This window comes from Populus alba, chromosome 11 (genome assembly GCF_005239225.2).
Source record: "Populus alba chromosome 11, ASM523922v2, whole genome shotgun sequence".
NCBI classification, from domain to species: domain Eukaryota; kingdom Viridiplantae; phylum Streptophyta; class Magnoliopsida; order Malpighiales; family Salicaceae; genus Populus; species Populus alba.
The window spans coordinates 16,428,980-16,444,169 of NC_133294.1; the positions used below are offsets into that span (position 1 = coordinate 16,428,980).

The 15,190-nt window shown below is 35.1% G+C and overlaps 1 protein-coding gene and 3 non-coding genes across 16 annotated transcripts; 1 reads left to right on the forward strand and 3 right to left on the reverse strand.

The window, feature by feature from the left end:
- Window positions 1-903: 903 nt before the first annotated feature.
- Window positions 904-975, reverse strand: TRNAM-CAU (transfer RNA methionine (anticodon CAU)). The gene has a single exon. It is a non-coding gene; the product is annotated as a tRNA-Met (tRNA).
- Window positions 976-1,073: 98 nt separating this feature from the next.
- Window positions 1,074-6,212, forward strand: LOC118047423 (probable folate-biopterin transporter 4). Of its 13 annotated transcripts, none has more exons than XM_035056710.2 (8): window positions 1,075-2,122; window positions 2,361-2,441; window positions 3,141-3,268; window positions 3,472-3,693; window positions 4,057-4,518; window positions 4,839-5,036; window positions 5,116-5,253; window positions 5,564-6,066. In XM_035056710.2, exons 2-8 carry the CDS (start codon window positions 2,361-2,363, stop codon window positions 5,823-5,825), a joined length of 1,491 nt encoding a protein of 496 aa, XP_034912601.1. In that variant the 5' UTR covers window positions 1,075-2,122; the 3' UTR covers window positions 5,826-6,066. The 13 variants fall into 13 exon arrangements, 12 of the variants coding, with proteins under 12 accessions (XP_034912603.1, XP_073268629.1, XP_034912601.1 ...); XM_035056711.2 differs by having other exon boundaries at window positions 1,075-2,060; XM_035056713.2 differs by adding an exon at window positions 2,752-2,843 and having other exon boundaries at window positions 1,077-2,441.
- A 3,482-nt stretch (window positions 6,213-9,694) lies between these two features.
- TRNAM-CAU (transfer RNA methionine (anticodon CAU)) lies at window positions 9,695-9,766 on the reverse strand. Its single transcript has one exon. It is a non-coding gene; the product is annotated as a tRNA-Met (tRNA).
- Window positions 9,767-12,973: 3,207 nt separating this feature from the next.
- Window positions 12,974-13,045, reverse strand: TRNAM-CAU (transfer RNA methionine (anticodon CAU)). The gene has a single exon. It is a non-coding gene; the product is annotated as a tRNA-Met (tRNA).
- Between the last annotated feature and the right edge of the window lie 2,145 nt (window positions 13,046-15,190).

The following is a 15,190-nucleotide window of genomic DNA, read 5'->3' on the forward strand; positions in this document are numbered from 1 at the left end:
TTTTTTATTAATATTTTTTTTTATGATTTCATCCTTCAAAATTAGATTTCCAGTTTTAGAGAATAGACCATGTTTTAGAAGATTCACTCTGAATCTACTTGGTTTTTTAATGATTCTTTTTGTTGCTATTTTTTAAAAAACTTTTATAAGTTTTTTTTATTAATATCTTTCACGATTTCATTATTCAAAATTAAATTAATTAGGATCTAAGCTTCTTGATTAAACTTGAATCTAAGATTTTACGGGTTGCAAATTTTAGAAATTAGATTAAGTTTAAAATGTTTGCTCCGAGTTGGTTTAATTCCTCATTTTTTAAGATGATGTTTTGTTATTTCTTATCCCTTTTTTAAGTTGTGCTTTGTTATTTTTTATAGTTTGTCTTCAATAAGATTAGCCCTCAAGTTTATGACCAAAATCACCAGTTTCAAATGTTAATTGCGATTTCACTTTTTGTTTTTTTTTAAATTGATAACTTTCATCATTCAAACTTTTTTTTTTATTAGATTATCCTAACTTATACCATGATTGCGAGTGATTTCACCTGATTTAATAAAGATTTTGTTTTAAAAAAATTCTTACAATTTCACTTTTTAACATTAAATTGTTTAATAATTCTCAAGTGGGATTAAGTTTGATGTTTTTTTTCATTGATATTTTCTTTATTGTTGTTGTATTTTTTCACTCATATCATTTAAATTAATAATGCTTTGAATTTTTTAACCCTAACGTTTTTTTTTTATAAAAAAACTGTCTGCACGCGAGAATTGCAAATTGAAATGGATTCACACAAATGACAAGGGCTTAAATGCAGAAAATAAAAGGAGGGACCTCGTTGCAAATAAAAACAAATAGTAGGAGGGCGATTAAACAAAAAGGTTTCAGGAGCGGAGGAAGCTACTCAACTATCAGAGCCTGGTTTCGATCCAGGGACCTGTGGGTTATGGGCCCACCACGCTTCCGCTGCGCCACTCTGATTGTTGAATACAGGTTATATCAGAATTTATATAATCTAAGTACAAAGTTCGGTTCCAATGTCTTTATTCCTCTTCTTCGGCTGTGTCTCTCTTTTAAAAATTTACTGGTGCAGCGTTTATGGAAAGCAGAGGGCAAGGTCGCTATCCCCGTGGTACCAGAAAAGTGCAGTTAGTGCCTTCGGGTAGCGTTGATGTTTAGTTATTCTCTTGAGATAGAAAAGATAAAGATAGAAAGGACAGAACGAACATGTTTTTCTATTGGTTTTGAAAAGTAAATTCACTTTAAAATTATGCCTTCCATGTTTTTCTTTCTTTCTTCTTCAACTAAATATGTTATGTCTTTTCTGTATATATTTATTCTGTCAAATGCAATCTTAGATATGACTTATCTTGTCAGTGGCCCTGGCTATGTTCTTACTCTTTTTTTTCATTATTTTGTTTTTGTTGCATTAAATGGTTAATTTAGTTGAAAGCTAATTTAATTATTTCTGATGTGCTAGATTCATACGAGGGTCTATTCTAGAATTTGTTTGAGAAAATATCTAACCTCAGTTATTCATACACTAATCTGAAGACATGTAGGAATCCCGTATATATGGAGGTTTATTGAATTAAATTAAAATTAAAAAAAGCTAAAAAACTAGAAGTGAAGGAGAAGTTCTTGTATCCGGGATTGGTGAAATGATAAAATTTTCCTTGATTAATTTTTTTTTTTCCACAAATTGTTTTTTTATGAATTATAAACGGTTAGATTAGTGATTTTAATTTTTATTGTGCAATAAAATTATTAATTTAACACTGAATAAAATAATATAATGTTTTTATTACCCGAGGAAAAGAGAGCAATAATATTAAAAATGAAGATCAAAATTCAAAGCATTTCTCAAAAGCCATGAAAACCAACTGTGCAAGCTAAATTGCCTCTTGTCCTGTTTCCTAACTATTTCCAAGCCGATGACACACTAAGCTTAAAGGAAAAGCAGAGCAGTTTCTAAGCATTAAAAGCATCAAAATGGTTCTTTGGGTGCGGCCGGCAGCATTAAACCTAAAGGAAAAACAGGCGTGCAAGACTCGAATTTGAGTTGGGTGAGTTTTTTAAAAGTGAATCGAATTCCAGTTGGATCGTGCAAGACACGAATTTGAGATGGGTGAGTTTTTTAAAAGTGAATCGAATTCCATTTGGATGAATTGGAGATTTTGTTTTTCAAAATTAGAATAAAATTTTTTCCACTTTGTAGGCTTTGTAACCTGTTAATTATAATAAATACCACCTCCATTTTTCATAATATTGCGGTGATCATGCCAAGAGAAAAACATTGATAAAATCAAGAAAGTGAAGATTTGATGAGAATTAAAGACATTTGCATGTTTTTTGGTGTTCAAAAGATGATAGAATGGGTAAAGCAGCTGAACAAGGCATTTGGGGCTTCATTTTTATGGCTTGTTTGCTTGATTCACTTCACTCAGGTTTCTTTTTCTCTCTTTTTGCCCTCTTTGATTCGATGATCTTTCTCTTTTTGCCTGCTTTGATGATTTTTGGATCAAATTTGATGAGCTTTATAGGAAGTTGATCTGTTGGGGTTTTTGTGAAATCGGTTGTTTTATTTTTTGATAAAAAGAAAGAGGAGACGTCAGAGTTTGTAACTTTGTTGTTTTTTGTTTCTGGGTTTTTGTGGGTTTGTTGATTTTTGAATATTTTAGGGGCTTTGGAAATCTAGATGGAACTGATGTTCTTAAGAAATTTCTTGTCCTTCTTTATTTTTTGAGAATGTTGTAGGTTGCATGGACTTCTGAACTTCGCCTTTCTTGCTTTTAAGAGCAACATTTCTCCTGGTTTTTGCTCTTAAAGAAAATAAAACATAAATTAAGGTAATGGGAATTTGGCTCTTTGGTTTGTGCCTCTTGCATGTGAAGGGTTACTTTTTTGGAAGAAAAATAAGTACTTCTAACATGTTGCTTAAAATTTCTAAACTGTCCAAAGCCTTTCTATACCAATTGGATGATCTACTCTTGCATAATATGTGGTGTTCTATTAAAATGTTACGACCTAGTTCCTCTGGGGTCTTGTTAGGATTTTGCAAGTAATCTTCAAGTTGCTGATGTTTTTATTATTGAACAATTTGATGTCCTACTTAACAACGGTGTTTTTATAACATGAGATTGTAGGGTTTTAGATCCTTTGTATGGACAGCAGTTTCCTATCAGCTAAAAGACAATCTTAAGCTGTCACCATCAGCCTCACAATTCGTGTCTTCAATAGCATTTTTCCCGTGGAGCATAAAGCCATTATACGGGTATGTTTCTTTCTTCTGTTCAATTTCTTGACAGCCCTATGGTGCAGCTTAAAGAATGAAGGCAGATAAGAAAATTTTTGGTCTAGAAATGCTCTAGTTTATAGTGAAAGAATCTGTTGTGTTGTAGGGCATTGGTAATTTCCTAACGGAGTAGCAGTTTTGGCAACTTCTTTATATTGCCTTAACTTGCATCCTGCTTGCAGAATTTTGTCTGATTGCATCCCGATAAAAGGAAGGAAAAGGATACCATACCTAGTAATTGCAACTCTTCTCTCTCTAGTTCCCTGGCCTATGCTAGGCATAGATTCCAACTTGAGGAGTTCCCAATGGCATCTCACAGTCCTCTTGACAGTGCAGAACCTGGGCTCTGCCATGTCAGATGTTGTGGTTGATGCAATGATTGCTGAGGCAGTAAGATCTGAGAGGTTTGTGCGTGCTGTCTTTTAAAGCAAATCTAAGCACATTTGCACTAATTTGGTATTTGAGTCTTTCATCATTTTTAGGTACACACAATTTAGCTACAGACGCTCTTAGTATTTTGTTGGTTGACAATGCAGGAAGCAATTGGCATGCAACCTAACTATCTATTTGTGTTAACTTGGGATTTTATTATGAAAAATGTGAATGAGTGGGAGGCTTTCCCTGTCAATTATTATATGGGCCATACCTTTCCATATGCCCAAGAAATCTGGATGGTCTCCCATTATGTTGTTGGATTGTTCTCTCAAATAGGCAATTTAGTTAAAAAAAAAATTAGAATGTGAAAGCTTACCGGTACCATTGAACAGGGCATCATTTGCTGGAGATCTGCAGTCCATAACTTGGTTGTCAATCGCTGTGGGTGGAATTTGGGGCAGTTTGTTAGGAGGACATGCATTGACCAACTTACAAATAGACAAGATTTTCCTCCTTTTTTCTGTACTGCCAGCCATACAGTTATTATCATGTCGTTTGGTTGGGGAGAATTCTGCAGACAGTAAAGTTTCTCATGAGTCTGCCAATTCAAGCAACTCCCATCCAGGGAATGGGAATGGTAATATTTTGGACGAAGATAATATCTTGCTGAAGAAGTCCAGTGCAAGTGCTACAAGAAGAAAGAGGAGCAAAAAGAATAGCAACAAGAGGGCAAGTATGAGAACTAAATCCCTGATACCTGAGAAAGGCGATTCCTTAATATCACGTTGGTTCCACTCTCTGAAAACAGCTACTTACAGTTTGTTTCGTGCTTTTAGGCAGCCAATCATTTTGAGGTAACTACCAAAACCTTTTATAATAGTCAGTTGAATATTCTGTAGAATTTGAAGTTCATGTGTATGTATGCTCCTCCTCTAGATTTAGCATTGTTAGCCACCCAAAGAGATGATTGTTTTCACTTTGATATTAAATATATGATTGTCAATGATCCAGAATAGACCACAGAATGAATGCTTGATTTATTTGTATTTTGCCTGATATTTTCCCCACCTATTTTAGGTTTATATGCTGCTTAATATACCTACCCTGGTATCAATTTAGTTTATTCTTCTAATCTATTTGATTTTGGGTTTTACTTTGGTCTTTGGAAGTCCAGACCAATGGCTTGGTTTTTCCTAGCACAGATTACTGTTCCAAACCTCTCAACGGTCATGTTCTATTACCAGACAGAGGTCTTGAACTTGGATGGATCCTTTTTGGGGACTGCACGTGTTGTTGGATGGTTAGGCCTCATGCTAGGAACCTTCACATACAATCGCTACTTAAAAACCATGAAACTACGGAAGATTCTCTTGTGAGTGCTTAACACCGCTGAATACATTTTTCAAGAAACCTGTTTCTTCTACTTAATCTGCTTAATATTGCTTATGCAGGTGGGCTCATATTGGGCTGTCTTTGTTGACCCTCCTAGATGTAATTTTAGTGTCTCGATTGAATCTTGCCTGTGGAGTTTCAGATAAGATCATGGTTGTCTCAGGATCTGCCGTTGCCGATGCTGTTAATCAATTCAAGCACGTTCATTTTCTCCAAAGTTTCTAGCTTTTCTATTAATTTATTTTGAAGTCAATACCCGTATCCCCTTCAAAACAAAGAAAAAGGAGACTCGATTTTGCATTCCAGATCCAGAAATCACATGCAAGCTCTCATGAGGAAAAAAGAAAATCATATGCGTGATGTTCATGAATGTATGGATGAGCTCCCACAGACGCATACACGCTCTCATGCACCATAAATCACTCCTCACATAACTTATCTGTCCATAGTTCTTTAAATGCACCCCCAACCAATCTGTTTTCTCACATTTCTGGTCTGTCTCTGCAGGTTAATGCCATTCCTTATATTATCTGGACAGTTATGTCCGCCAGGAATTGAAGGAACACTATTTTCCCTCTTCATGTCAATAAACGACTTAGGTTCCACAGTGGGATCTTTTGTGGGTGCAGGGTTGGCATCAATTTTGAACCTCTCCTCGGGATCTTTTGACAACCTTGGTTTGGGCATTGCTATCCAAGTCCTGTGCACTTTCATTCCAATTGCTTTTCTATTTCTGATACCAAAAGAAGCCACAGGGATATCAGCATAGGTAGGGATAATTCATTTTCCCAATACAAGAAGTTATTCACTTAGTTACGGCAGAAGGAGCAGAAACATTGCTACTGAATTTATGTTGTCACTGTCAAGTAGTAGCTGGGATATACGAAGTGCACTGTTGAGGATTGAAAGAAATAGGTGCCTTTGATTTATAGTTCGATACACTGATGTACAAGGTTTGTAGAACAATTTTGATCAGTTCAATCAGAAATACAGAAATTATTACTGGTGCAGTGTTTATGGAAAGCAAGGGCCAGGTTGCTATCCCTGTGGTACCAGAAAAGTGCAGTTAGTGCTTTTGGGTAGCGTTGTTGTTTAGTTATTGTCTTGAGATGGAAAAGATAAAGATAAAAATAATACAACGAACATGTTTTTCTGCTGGTTTTGTAAAGTAAATTCACTTTAAAATTATGTCTTTCATGTTTTTATTTCTTTCATTTTCAAATAAACATGTTGTGTCTTTTCTGTATTTATCTATTCTGTCAAATGCAATCTTAGATATGACTAGTTAGGTGGCCCGCATTAAACTATGGGTTCATTTTTAATTTTTTTAAAAAAATTTGGTTCATTTTTAATTTTTAAAAAATTTTGTAGGATTTAAGCTTATTTGGGTTTTGCCAGGCTAGGTGTCAAGCATATTTGAATCTTGTTGTAGTCGGGATTCAAGGTTATTTTGAGTCGTAACCCAACATGGCCCAAGTCTAGTTTTGAGATAGCCTTAGGTCAGGCTGTGCAGGACCTAAGGTTATTTGGGTCATCTACATGGCAAGATCCAAGTTTATTTTTGGGTCTTGCAACTAATAATTTGTAAATCAAAAGTAAATGCAAAATTAAGTGTAATCTAATAAAATTATTACTACAATACATTTGTTAAAATTAGTAAATAATATAACATTTGGTATATACGTATTAGAGACGCTATATACCTTTTTCGAACCAAGTGCAAGAGTGTAGCTCATGTTTGCTGGAAAATTGACAAAAACGAAGAAGAAAAAAATATTTTTGAACCCTGTTTGAGCTGTTTTCTACTCTCTTTATGCTCCTCATTTGCTGCCAAAATCATCAGGTTTCCTAGACTGATTATGAGTCTTTATAATGCTAAATTCATTTCTTCTTTATTTGGTTTTTTAGGTTGGACAAATCCATCAGAATTTGCATTAAAAAATTGATTCTGCTGCTGTCGCAATTTTTTTTGTTCCAACTTAAGCTCTGATTCTGACTTGGTTTCGGATGATATTTGACCATCCTAATTATATTCTGTCACTCGTGACATGTTGAAGAATTGACCTACACCTTTATTGGGTCCTAAGGCTCACTTTCTTATGGTAGACTCTTAGTCAGATTGGGATTCTTGGCATTGTTAGTTTCCTAAATCAGATTAGAAAATCATTTTAACCAACCAGGTTGCGATCAAATTTTGTTCTTCAAAACAAATTTAACTCACTTTAAATCCTTCATGAAAGCTGTAAACATGTACGCGTAGACGAATTTAGGTTTTCAAATCTTCTAATTTCAATATCAGAAGCTTAAGATATTCCTGTTTGAGTTTGAATATCTAACGTGAAAGTAGAGATTTTTACCGCGAGAAGGATCCTGACCTGAATTTTGCACTAAAGACTCTATTTCCGTCATGAAATTTATTGATTTGTTCTTAGTTCATACTCTCAGTCATATCAGGATGCTCGGCATTGTCAGTTTCTGAATCAGATCAAGAGACCCTTTTGACCAACCAGATTGCGACCAGATTCTGTTCTTTAAAACGATTTTATTTCACTTCAAATCCTTCATCAAAGTTGTAGTCCTGGACGCATAGATAAGTTTGAGCTTTTGAATCACTTGATTTTGATATCAGAAACTTAAGATATTCTCGTTTGAAATCAAGCATGAAAGCATAGAATCCTGCCGCGAGAAGGTTTCCAGCCGAGTTTGGTTGCAATTTTGTTCTTCAAAATGAATTTATCTCATTTTTTATCCTTCATGAAAGTTGTAGCTCTGTAAGTGTAGATGAATTTGGGACTTTTGAATTGCTTGATTTCGATATCAAAAGCTCATAATATTCCCGTTTGAATGTCTAATGTGAAAGTAGAGAATTTTGTCGTGAAAAGGATCCTGACTCGAGTTTTGCACTAAAGACTCTATTTCCATCACAAATTTTTTCGATTTGTTCTTAGGTCATACTCTCAGTCATATCGGGATGCTCGGCATTGTCAATTTCTTAATCAAATCAGAAGATCCCTTTTGACGAACCAGCTTGCAACTAGATTCTTTTCTTTAAAATGATTTTATCTCACTTCGAACCCTTCATCAAATTTGTAGTCCTGAACGCGTAGATGAATTTGGGCTTTTGAATCGCTTGAATTCGATATCAGAAGTTCAAGATATTCCTATTTGAATATGTAGTATGAAAGCAGGGAATCCTGTCTTAGAAGATTTTTTACCTGAGTTTGCAGGGACACAATTGCAAGATGCTTAAAGTTTGAAGATCAATTGCAGGGCAACTTGAAACCCCTTTTTTGGACCAAGGATCAAATGGGAAAGGTGCTAAAATAAGAGAGTTGATTGAAGATAAAATTAGAAGAAATTTTACTGGGTGAAGAAATTGAAGAAACGAGGATTAGATTAGAAAAGAAAAACAATGCCTCCTCGTCTGCAATTCTTTCCTTTTACTCTGCACAGCTACCCCAATTATCTTCTTTCCTTTTATTTGCAAACCATGTTTTTTTGCCTCATTTCAAAGGAAACAAGTAGTGCCTCATGGTCCCAGCTATGGAAGGACAAAAAAGAGCTGCACTATCATCTAACCTGGAAAGAAATCGCTGATGATCACAGAATCAAAATCAAATATTTTGGTTTCCTATTTTTTGCTCACCCGAGATTACAACCTAGAATTAATGTAATATTTGTTTCCTAAATATAGCTGCATGTTAGGCTATATGAACCTCTTCTACTAGGAGACAAAAAGGAGGAAGAAAATAGAAAAAGAACGACACGAAAAAACACAAGAGAGGCAGACAGTTAGAAGATAAAAAAAAAAATGCTAAGAACAGGGGGAGTTTCTTTCCTTCATCCTTGTGTTGCTGTGAGATCAGGAAGGCAGGCAGTAGAAGAGAAAGAAGAGAAAAGAAAAGACAAAAAACAGAGAGAAGAGAAACAAGGAAGAAGCAGGGACTAACTTTCGATCTTTGCTCTATTTTTCTGTAATTAAAATCTACAGAACAGAGGCGAAGAAAGTGCAAGAACCAGTAGAGAGAGAGAGTGACAAAAATACAGAGGAAAGAAATAGCAAGAGACAGACACAAATACAGAACAGAAGGAAAAAATTTGAAACAAACGAACACAGACCAAGAAACCATCAAGCTTTCAACATCGTTGCAGCTTCTTCGTCTCTAGGTATGTTCTCTTCACCTTTTGCATGCATTATTTTTTCTTTGTGTTTGCATTGTTCAAGTGAATTATCATTCACTTGAAAAAGTAACGGGGTTTCTTTGCAGGCATTTTCCTTTGTGATTGTACTGTTCAAGTGAAATAATTCATTTGAACAGTAACTCGCCGCTTTCATTAAACTGTAACTATGCCCTTTTGTGTCCAACCAGGTCACTTGGTTGAGCAAGTGACCCGGCCGGACCTACTGCTTTTTATTTTTTGAAAAAAATAAAAGAAAGAGAAAAAGATTTTTACTCGAACCTTTTTTAAACAAAAAAAACTGTCAGCACGCGATAATTACAAATTGAAACGGATTCACACAAATGGCAAGAGATTAAATGGAGAAAATAAAAGGAGGGACCTCGTTGCAAATAAAAAAAAAAATAGTAGGAGGGCGATTAAACAAAAAGGTTTGAAGGGCGGAGGAAGCTACTCAATTATCAGAGCCTGGTTTCGATCCAGGGACCTGTGGGTTATGGGCCCACCACGCTTCCGCTGCGCCACTCTGATTGTTGAGAACAAGTTGTATCCAAATTTATATAATCCAATTCTCAGACAAATTTCAGTTCCGATCTCTTTATTTCTGTTCTTCGGCTCTGTTTCTCTTTCCCTTCCCTGCACAAACACCATAAAAAAATTGCTAGGAAAACAATTCACAACTTTGATCAAAACCCACAAAAGATATCAATCGAAGAAGCAGTCTTTAATAAAAAAAAAAAAAAAAAAAGAAGGGAATGAGAAGGAGTCCTGGAATTGGTGGGTTACAAACAGCAGCTGCTGCAAGGCTAACTACTGTTTCTTCTGTTGGATTGATTCATCGGTTTCCATTTGGTTATTATTAATGTTCAATATAAACAGTTTCTGAGTTTTTGCTTTTCATTTCTTGAAATGGTATTGAAGGATCAATATCGGATACTTGGAGAAAATGTAGCAAGGTTAAAAACTGATCTTATGAAAGAACAGCTTGCCACTTTTCGTTCTCAGCTTGAAGAATTTGCCCGCAAACACAAGGTCAGCTGATGAATTTCTGTGTTATATCAACGAACTTTACCGTTTGGAGATAAAAAGTTTGGATTTTTAATACTAAAGCTGTGAATTTTAGAGGTGTTTATTTCTGTTACGGTAAGAAAGATGAGTTCCCGTGTGCTTCTTTGATATTTTTTTCAATACTATAGTAGCATACTTGGATTAACCAGAGCCTAGCTCCTCAGTAATAAAGGACTGCTCCTGTGTACCAAAAAAGACTAGTTTATGATTCAAGTTGAAGTCTTCGTCCACGGCCACTTATGATGACCTTGAAATGCTTCAATTTGATTGCCAAAAATTGGTGTTGATTCATCACCATAGTTAACAATACCCCCATGGTAGATCCCCAGATCCAAGGTCAGCTAAAATGAATCCAATATAGCCTGCTAACATGGGCTCAAGTCGAATATGAGAATGAGCAGCACCAACCATAGCCTCAGCTAGAGGAACCAGCACTGTGATGCACCCAGCTGCTACCCATGAACGGTGAGACCATGTTGATGATTTGCTTTTAAGGTCGTTGTTTTGGGTTACAATTCAAAGAAAGCTTACTAAAAGACATTTTCTTATAAATACTTTAAGTAAGCATAGATGGCTGAATAAAATCCAACCAGAAATAGATTTATTTACTCTTTTATTACAAAAAAAAAAGACCCAAAAACACCAAGAAAACTAACCAACAAAATAACTTCATGTTGCCTTAACAAAGAATTTGACACCAAGAAATACGTGATTGAAGACATGGGCTAGCTTGCAAAACTACATGGAGACCATACAATTTGGGTCTCATACGAAGTGGTCCAGTGGCCTTGATTTTGTTTGACAGTGCTTTGAATCAATTGGAGTGGTTTCAGTTTCTGTCAAAGTGGACAAACAAATCGAGAGGCCAATTTTTATTAGATGATCAAAGAGAAGCGACGTTCAAGGTTGTGATCGAATTGCTCTCTCCATCTTTTGCCTGGTACTGCAGGTGACTGAAAAGATATATGTATTGCTATTGATCACAGTTGGCATATTTCATAGCAGCAGAACTACATGTTTTATGGAAGCAGGATTCTACCGCCACAATCATAGCAGAAGCAGGATTCTACCGCCACAATCGTAGCAGAAGCAGAATTCTACAGCCACAATCATAGCAGCAGCAGGATTCTACGTGGGTTAGCTTTTCTCTACAGTGACTGGTGAGTGAACTGTCTACATATGAGGACAGAAAAGGAGATCTCCATGTCAAGGAGCATTTATGGATGCCCCTTTTACGTCAGCTGAATGTGCATTTTATGATCACAAAATAAAGCCATTTGTAACCCTCTTGATGCATGACACCTTCTCCTTGATCATCAAAAGCAACAAAACAGGGAGCTGAAGACTGAAAGAAAGCACGATGAAACAGACTAAAGTAAACATCCATTGGCTACAAATAGTAGCATACTTGGCGTTAACCAGACCCTAGCTCCTCAATAATAAAGGACTGCTCCTGTGTACCAAAAAAGACTAGTTTATGATTCAAGTTGAAGTCTTCCGTGCATGGCAAAATCCCTCACTAATAAACTGCATTTTAAGGAAATTCTTGATGGAGTTCGAGACTAATAGTAGTCATAATATAAAAAGGGTGATATTCATATATAATTGCGAGAAGATGAAAGCTTACTTGCAAGAATTGAGGTTAAAGTTTGCCAGAAATCTAGATATATATGCTATGATTTCCATGCAAAACGTAAGCAACGATAATGCTGACATTCTTAAGGTTCATATATAAAGATAAATAAGTCTTGAGATATTCATGAATTTTAGATTCTGCATCTTCTTTTCATAATCTTGCGAAGAAAGAATGGTATGATATCTATAAATAATGTGAAGGAGAGTATCTCTAGCAGATGATAATGAAATTGAAGTTCCTAAAATTGGTAGTGTTAAGATTAAGATGTGCGATGGTACAATAAATAATATGCTTGATAATATAGACATGTGACAAAACTTTAAAAGAATTTAATTTTGAATGGCGAATTAATTCGCATGTTAATAGGTGTGAACAAGAAAATGTGAAAGACTGAATAATGGATGAACACCGAAAAGCTTAGCTACTTTTGTAGTATAGTTTGTAATTAAATAGGTGGGCAATGTTATGCGGTGAGTTTGGTTAATTTTTTTTTAAATGTAAAAAAAAATAATGAGGAGAGAAAAAATTAGATTTGATTTATTGATTCAGGTAAGTTTAATAAGCTTGGATAATTTAAAAATATAATTATAAAAAAATTCAAAAAAAAAAAATAACTAATAAAACAAATGAACAATCAAAACTGAGAAAAAACCCTCTAAATATTTGATTACCAATTCACTTTTTTTAGTCAATTTGATAATAACCAAAAAAAATGATGAAAAAATTAAAAAGCCCTATACACCTGTCAAGGGAATTTGGCTTTGAATGATATTTTAGTAATTGTATAGTGCATTGAAAATAAAAATACAAATACAAAAACACCCCTGGACTTTAATTAATTAAATCTTGTTTTTTACCCGAACTTTTTTAAAACAAAAACTGTCTGCACGCGATAATTACAAACTGAAACGGATTCACACAAATGGCAAGAGATTAAATGGAGAAAATAAAAGGAGGGACCTCGTTGCAAATAAAAAAAATAGTAGGAGGGCGATTAAACAAAAAGGTTCGAAGGGCGGAGGAAGCTACTCAACTATCAGAGCCTGGTTTCGATCCAGGGACCTGTGGGTTATGGGCCCACCACGCTTCCGCTGCGCCACTCTGATTGTTTAATACAAGTTGTATCAGAATTTATATAATCTAAGTCTAATACAAAGTTCGGTTCCGATCTCTTTATTTCTTCTTCGGCTCCGTCTCTCTTTCCCTTCCTGCACCAGCACCATAAAAAAATTGCTAGGAAAACAATTCAAAACTTTGATCAAAACCCACAAAAGATATCAATCAAAGAAGCAGCTGCTGCAAGGCTAACTACTGTTTCTTCTGTTGGATTGATTCATTGGTTTCCATTTGGTTACTTATTAATGTTCAATATATATAGTTTCTGAGTTTTGTTTTTCATTTCTTGAAATGGTATTGAAGGATCAATATCGGATACTTGGAGAAAATGTAGCAAGGGTAAAACCTGATCTTATGAAAGAACAGCTTGCCACTTTTAGTTCTCAGCTTGAAGAATTTGCCCGCAAACACAAGGTCAGCTGATAAATTTCTGTTTTATATCAACGAACTTTACCGTTTGGAGATAAAAAGTTCGGATTTTTAACACTAAAGTTGTGAATTTTAGAGGTGTTTTTTTTCTGTTACGGTAAGAAAGATGAGTTCCCGTGTGCTTCTTTGATATTTTTTAACTGGCCCGGTTTCTAGTTTTGTAAAATTTTGACGGGTTTTAAGAGATAAATGAAAGAGGACATGGTATGATTGTCAAGGTTGTGATTTTAATGGGAAATGGTATTGTAATGTTGATGTGGGTTGATGTAGAATGATATTCGAAAGAACCCTACTTTCAGGGCAATTCCATGAGATGTGTGCTAAAGTTGGCGTGGATCCATTGGCATCGAGTAAGGGTTTTTGGGCAGAGCTGTTACAGATTGGTGACTTCTATTATGAACTTGGTTTGTACAATTTCTTTTTTCATTATGGTGCTATATCTCTGGCAAATGTGTTTGAGTCATCAAGTGTCTATGATGCAAGACGAGAAGGTGCATCTATTGTTTGTTAGAATGTTTTAAATGAATAGCAAGAACATGTATTTAGAGAGCATTTTGTCTTGGAATCATTTGACATGTTTGCAAGATTACATCGCTTGAGGCTAAGAGGCCATGCAACTAAAATTAATAACTTGGTTGTGATTAAGAATTTTGTTGGGTCTCAAACAGTGCTTTGTTTTAATTATTGTGGATTGAAATATTTATGGCTCTAAATTCAAAGATCATTATGGAGTACCAATTAGAGGGTTGTACATCAAAAAACTACGGTTGTGTTTTTCTGATGGTGCATCTTATACTCTTGGTGCTTTATATGATTCTTTGTTCTCGAGCTTTTAGATTGTTACTTGGAAACATTTTTGCTCTATTTTTTTGTTCCATTTTGAAGTATTCTCTGTTTTCGGTATATAACATTTGATTCAATGGTGCTGTAAAGTGTCCATTAATGATACACACACTTTTGCCTAGCCAGGAGTGCAAATTTTAGAGATATGCTTGGCAACAAGACCTCGCAATGGAGGTTTTGATCAATCTGCAAGAACTCTGCACCCTGCTTCGTCTGAAAAGAAAAGGTGATCGTGAAGCTGTGTCAGGGGTGATTGTTTGCCTGTTATGATGCGGAACAATAAATAAAAAGAATTAAAGCAAGAAAGAAAGAAGTTTTAAGGAAAGAAAGAAGGTAGAGAAGAGGAGGAAAGGAGATTGAAGATGAACAAATTCTGCAATTTTTTATTAATCATCAAAAGTACCTCTCAAAATGACAAAAGAATATATAAATAGTAACCCTAAAAGTAAACCCTAAAACATTTCTTTTCTGCTAGAGATATTTGGCTCTGGGCCTATCAAATCGAACTGTTTTGACATAAATAACAATAAGCAGGATCCAGGTGGGCTAAATAAATAAATAAACAATAAACACTGGGCCCAAATAGGCTACAACACAAATAAAAATAATAATGAAATTAGGCCCACATGGACTTAGTCTCCCAACCAAAGTGTGACAGGCTGGGCCATCCTACACCGTCTTATCCGCCATTCCAAACCATATACTCGTGCTTAATATGTGGTGTGGGTCTGGTGTCCCACCATGCTTTGAAGTAAGCTTGTAAGAAGGTAGCGTTTATGTTTTTTTCTTTTTCTTTTCGGTATATGTACAATGATATTTTATTTTTAAAAAAAGGTTCATCCCAAAATCTTTGCAAAATTAAA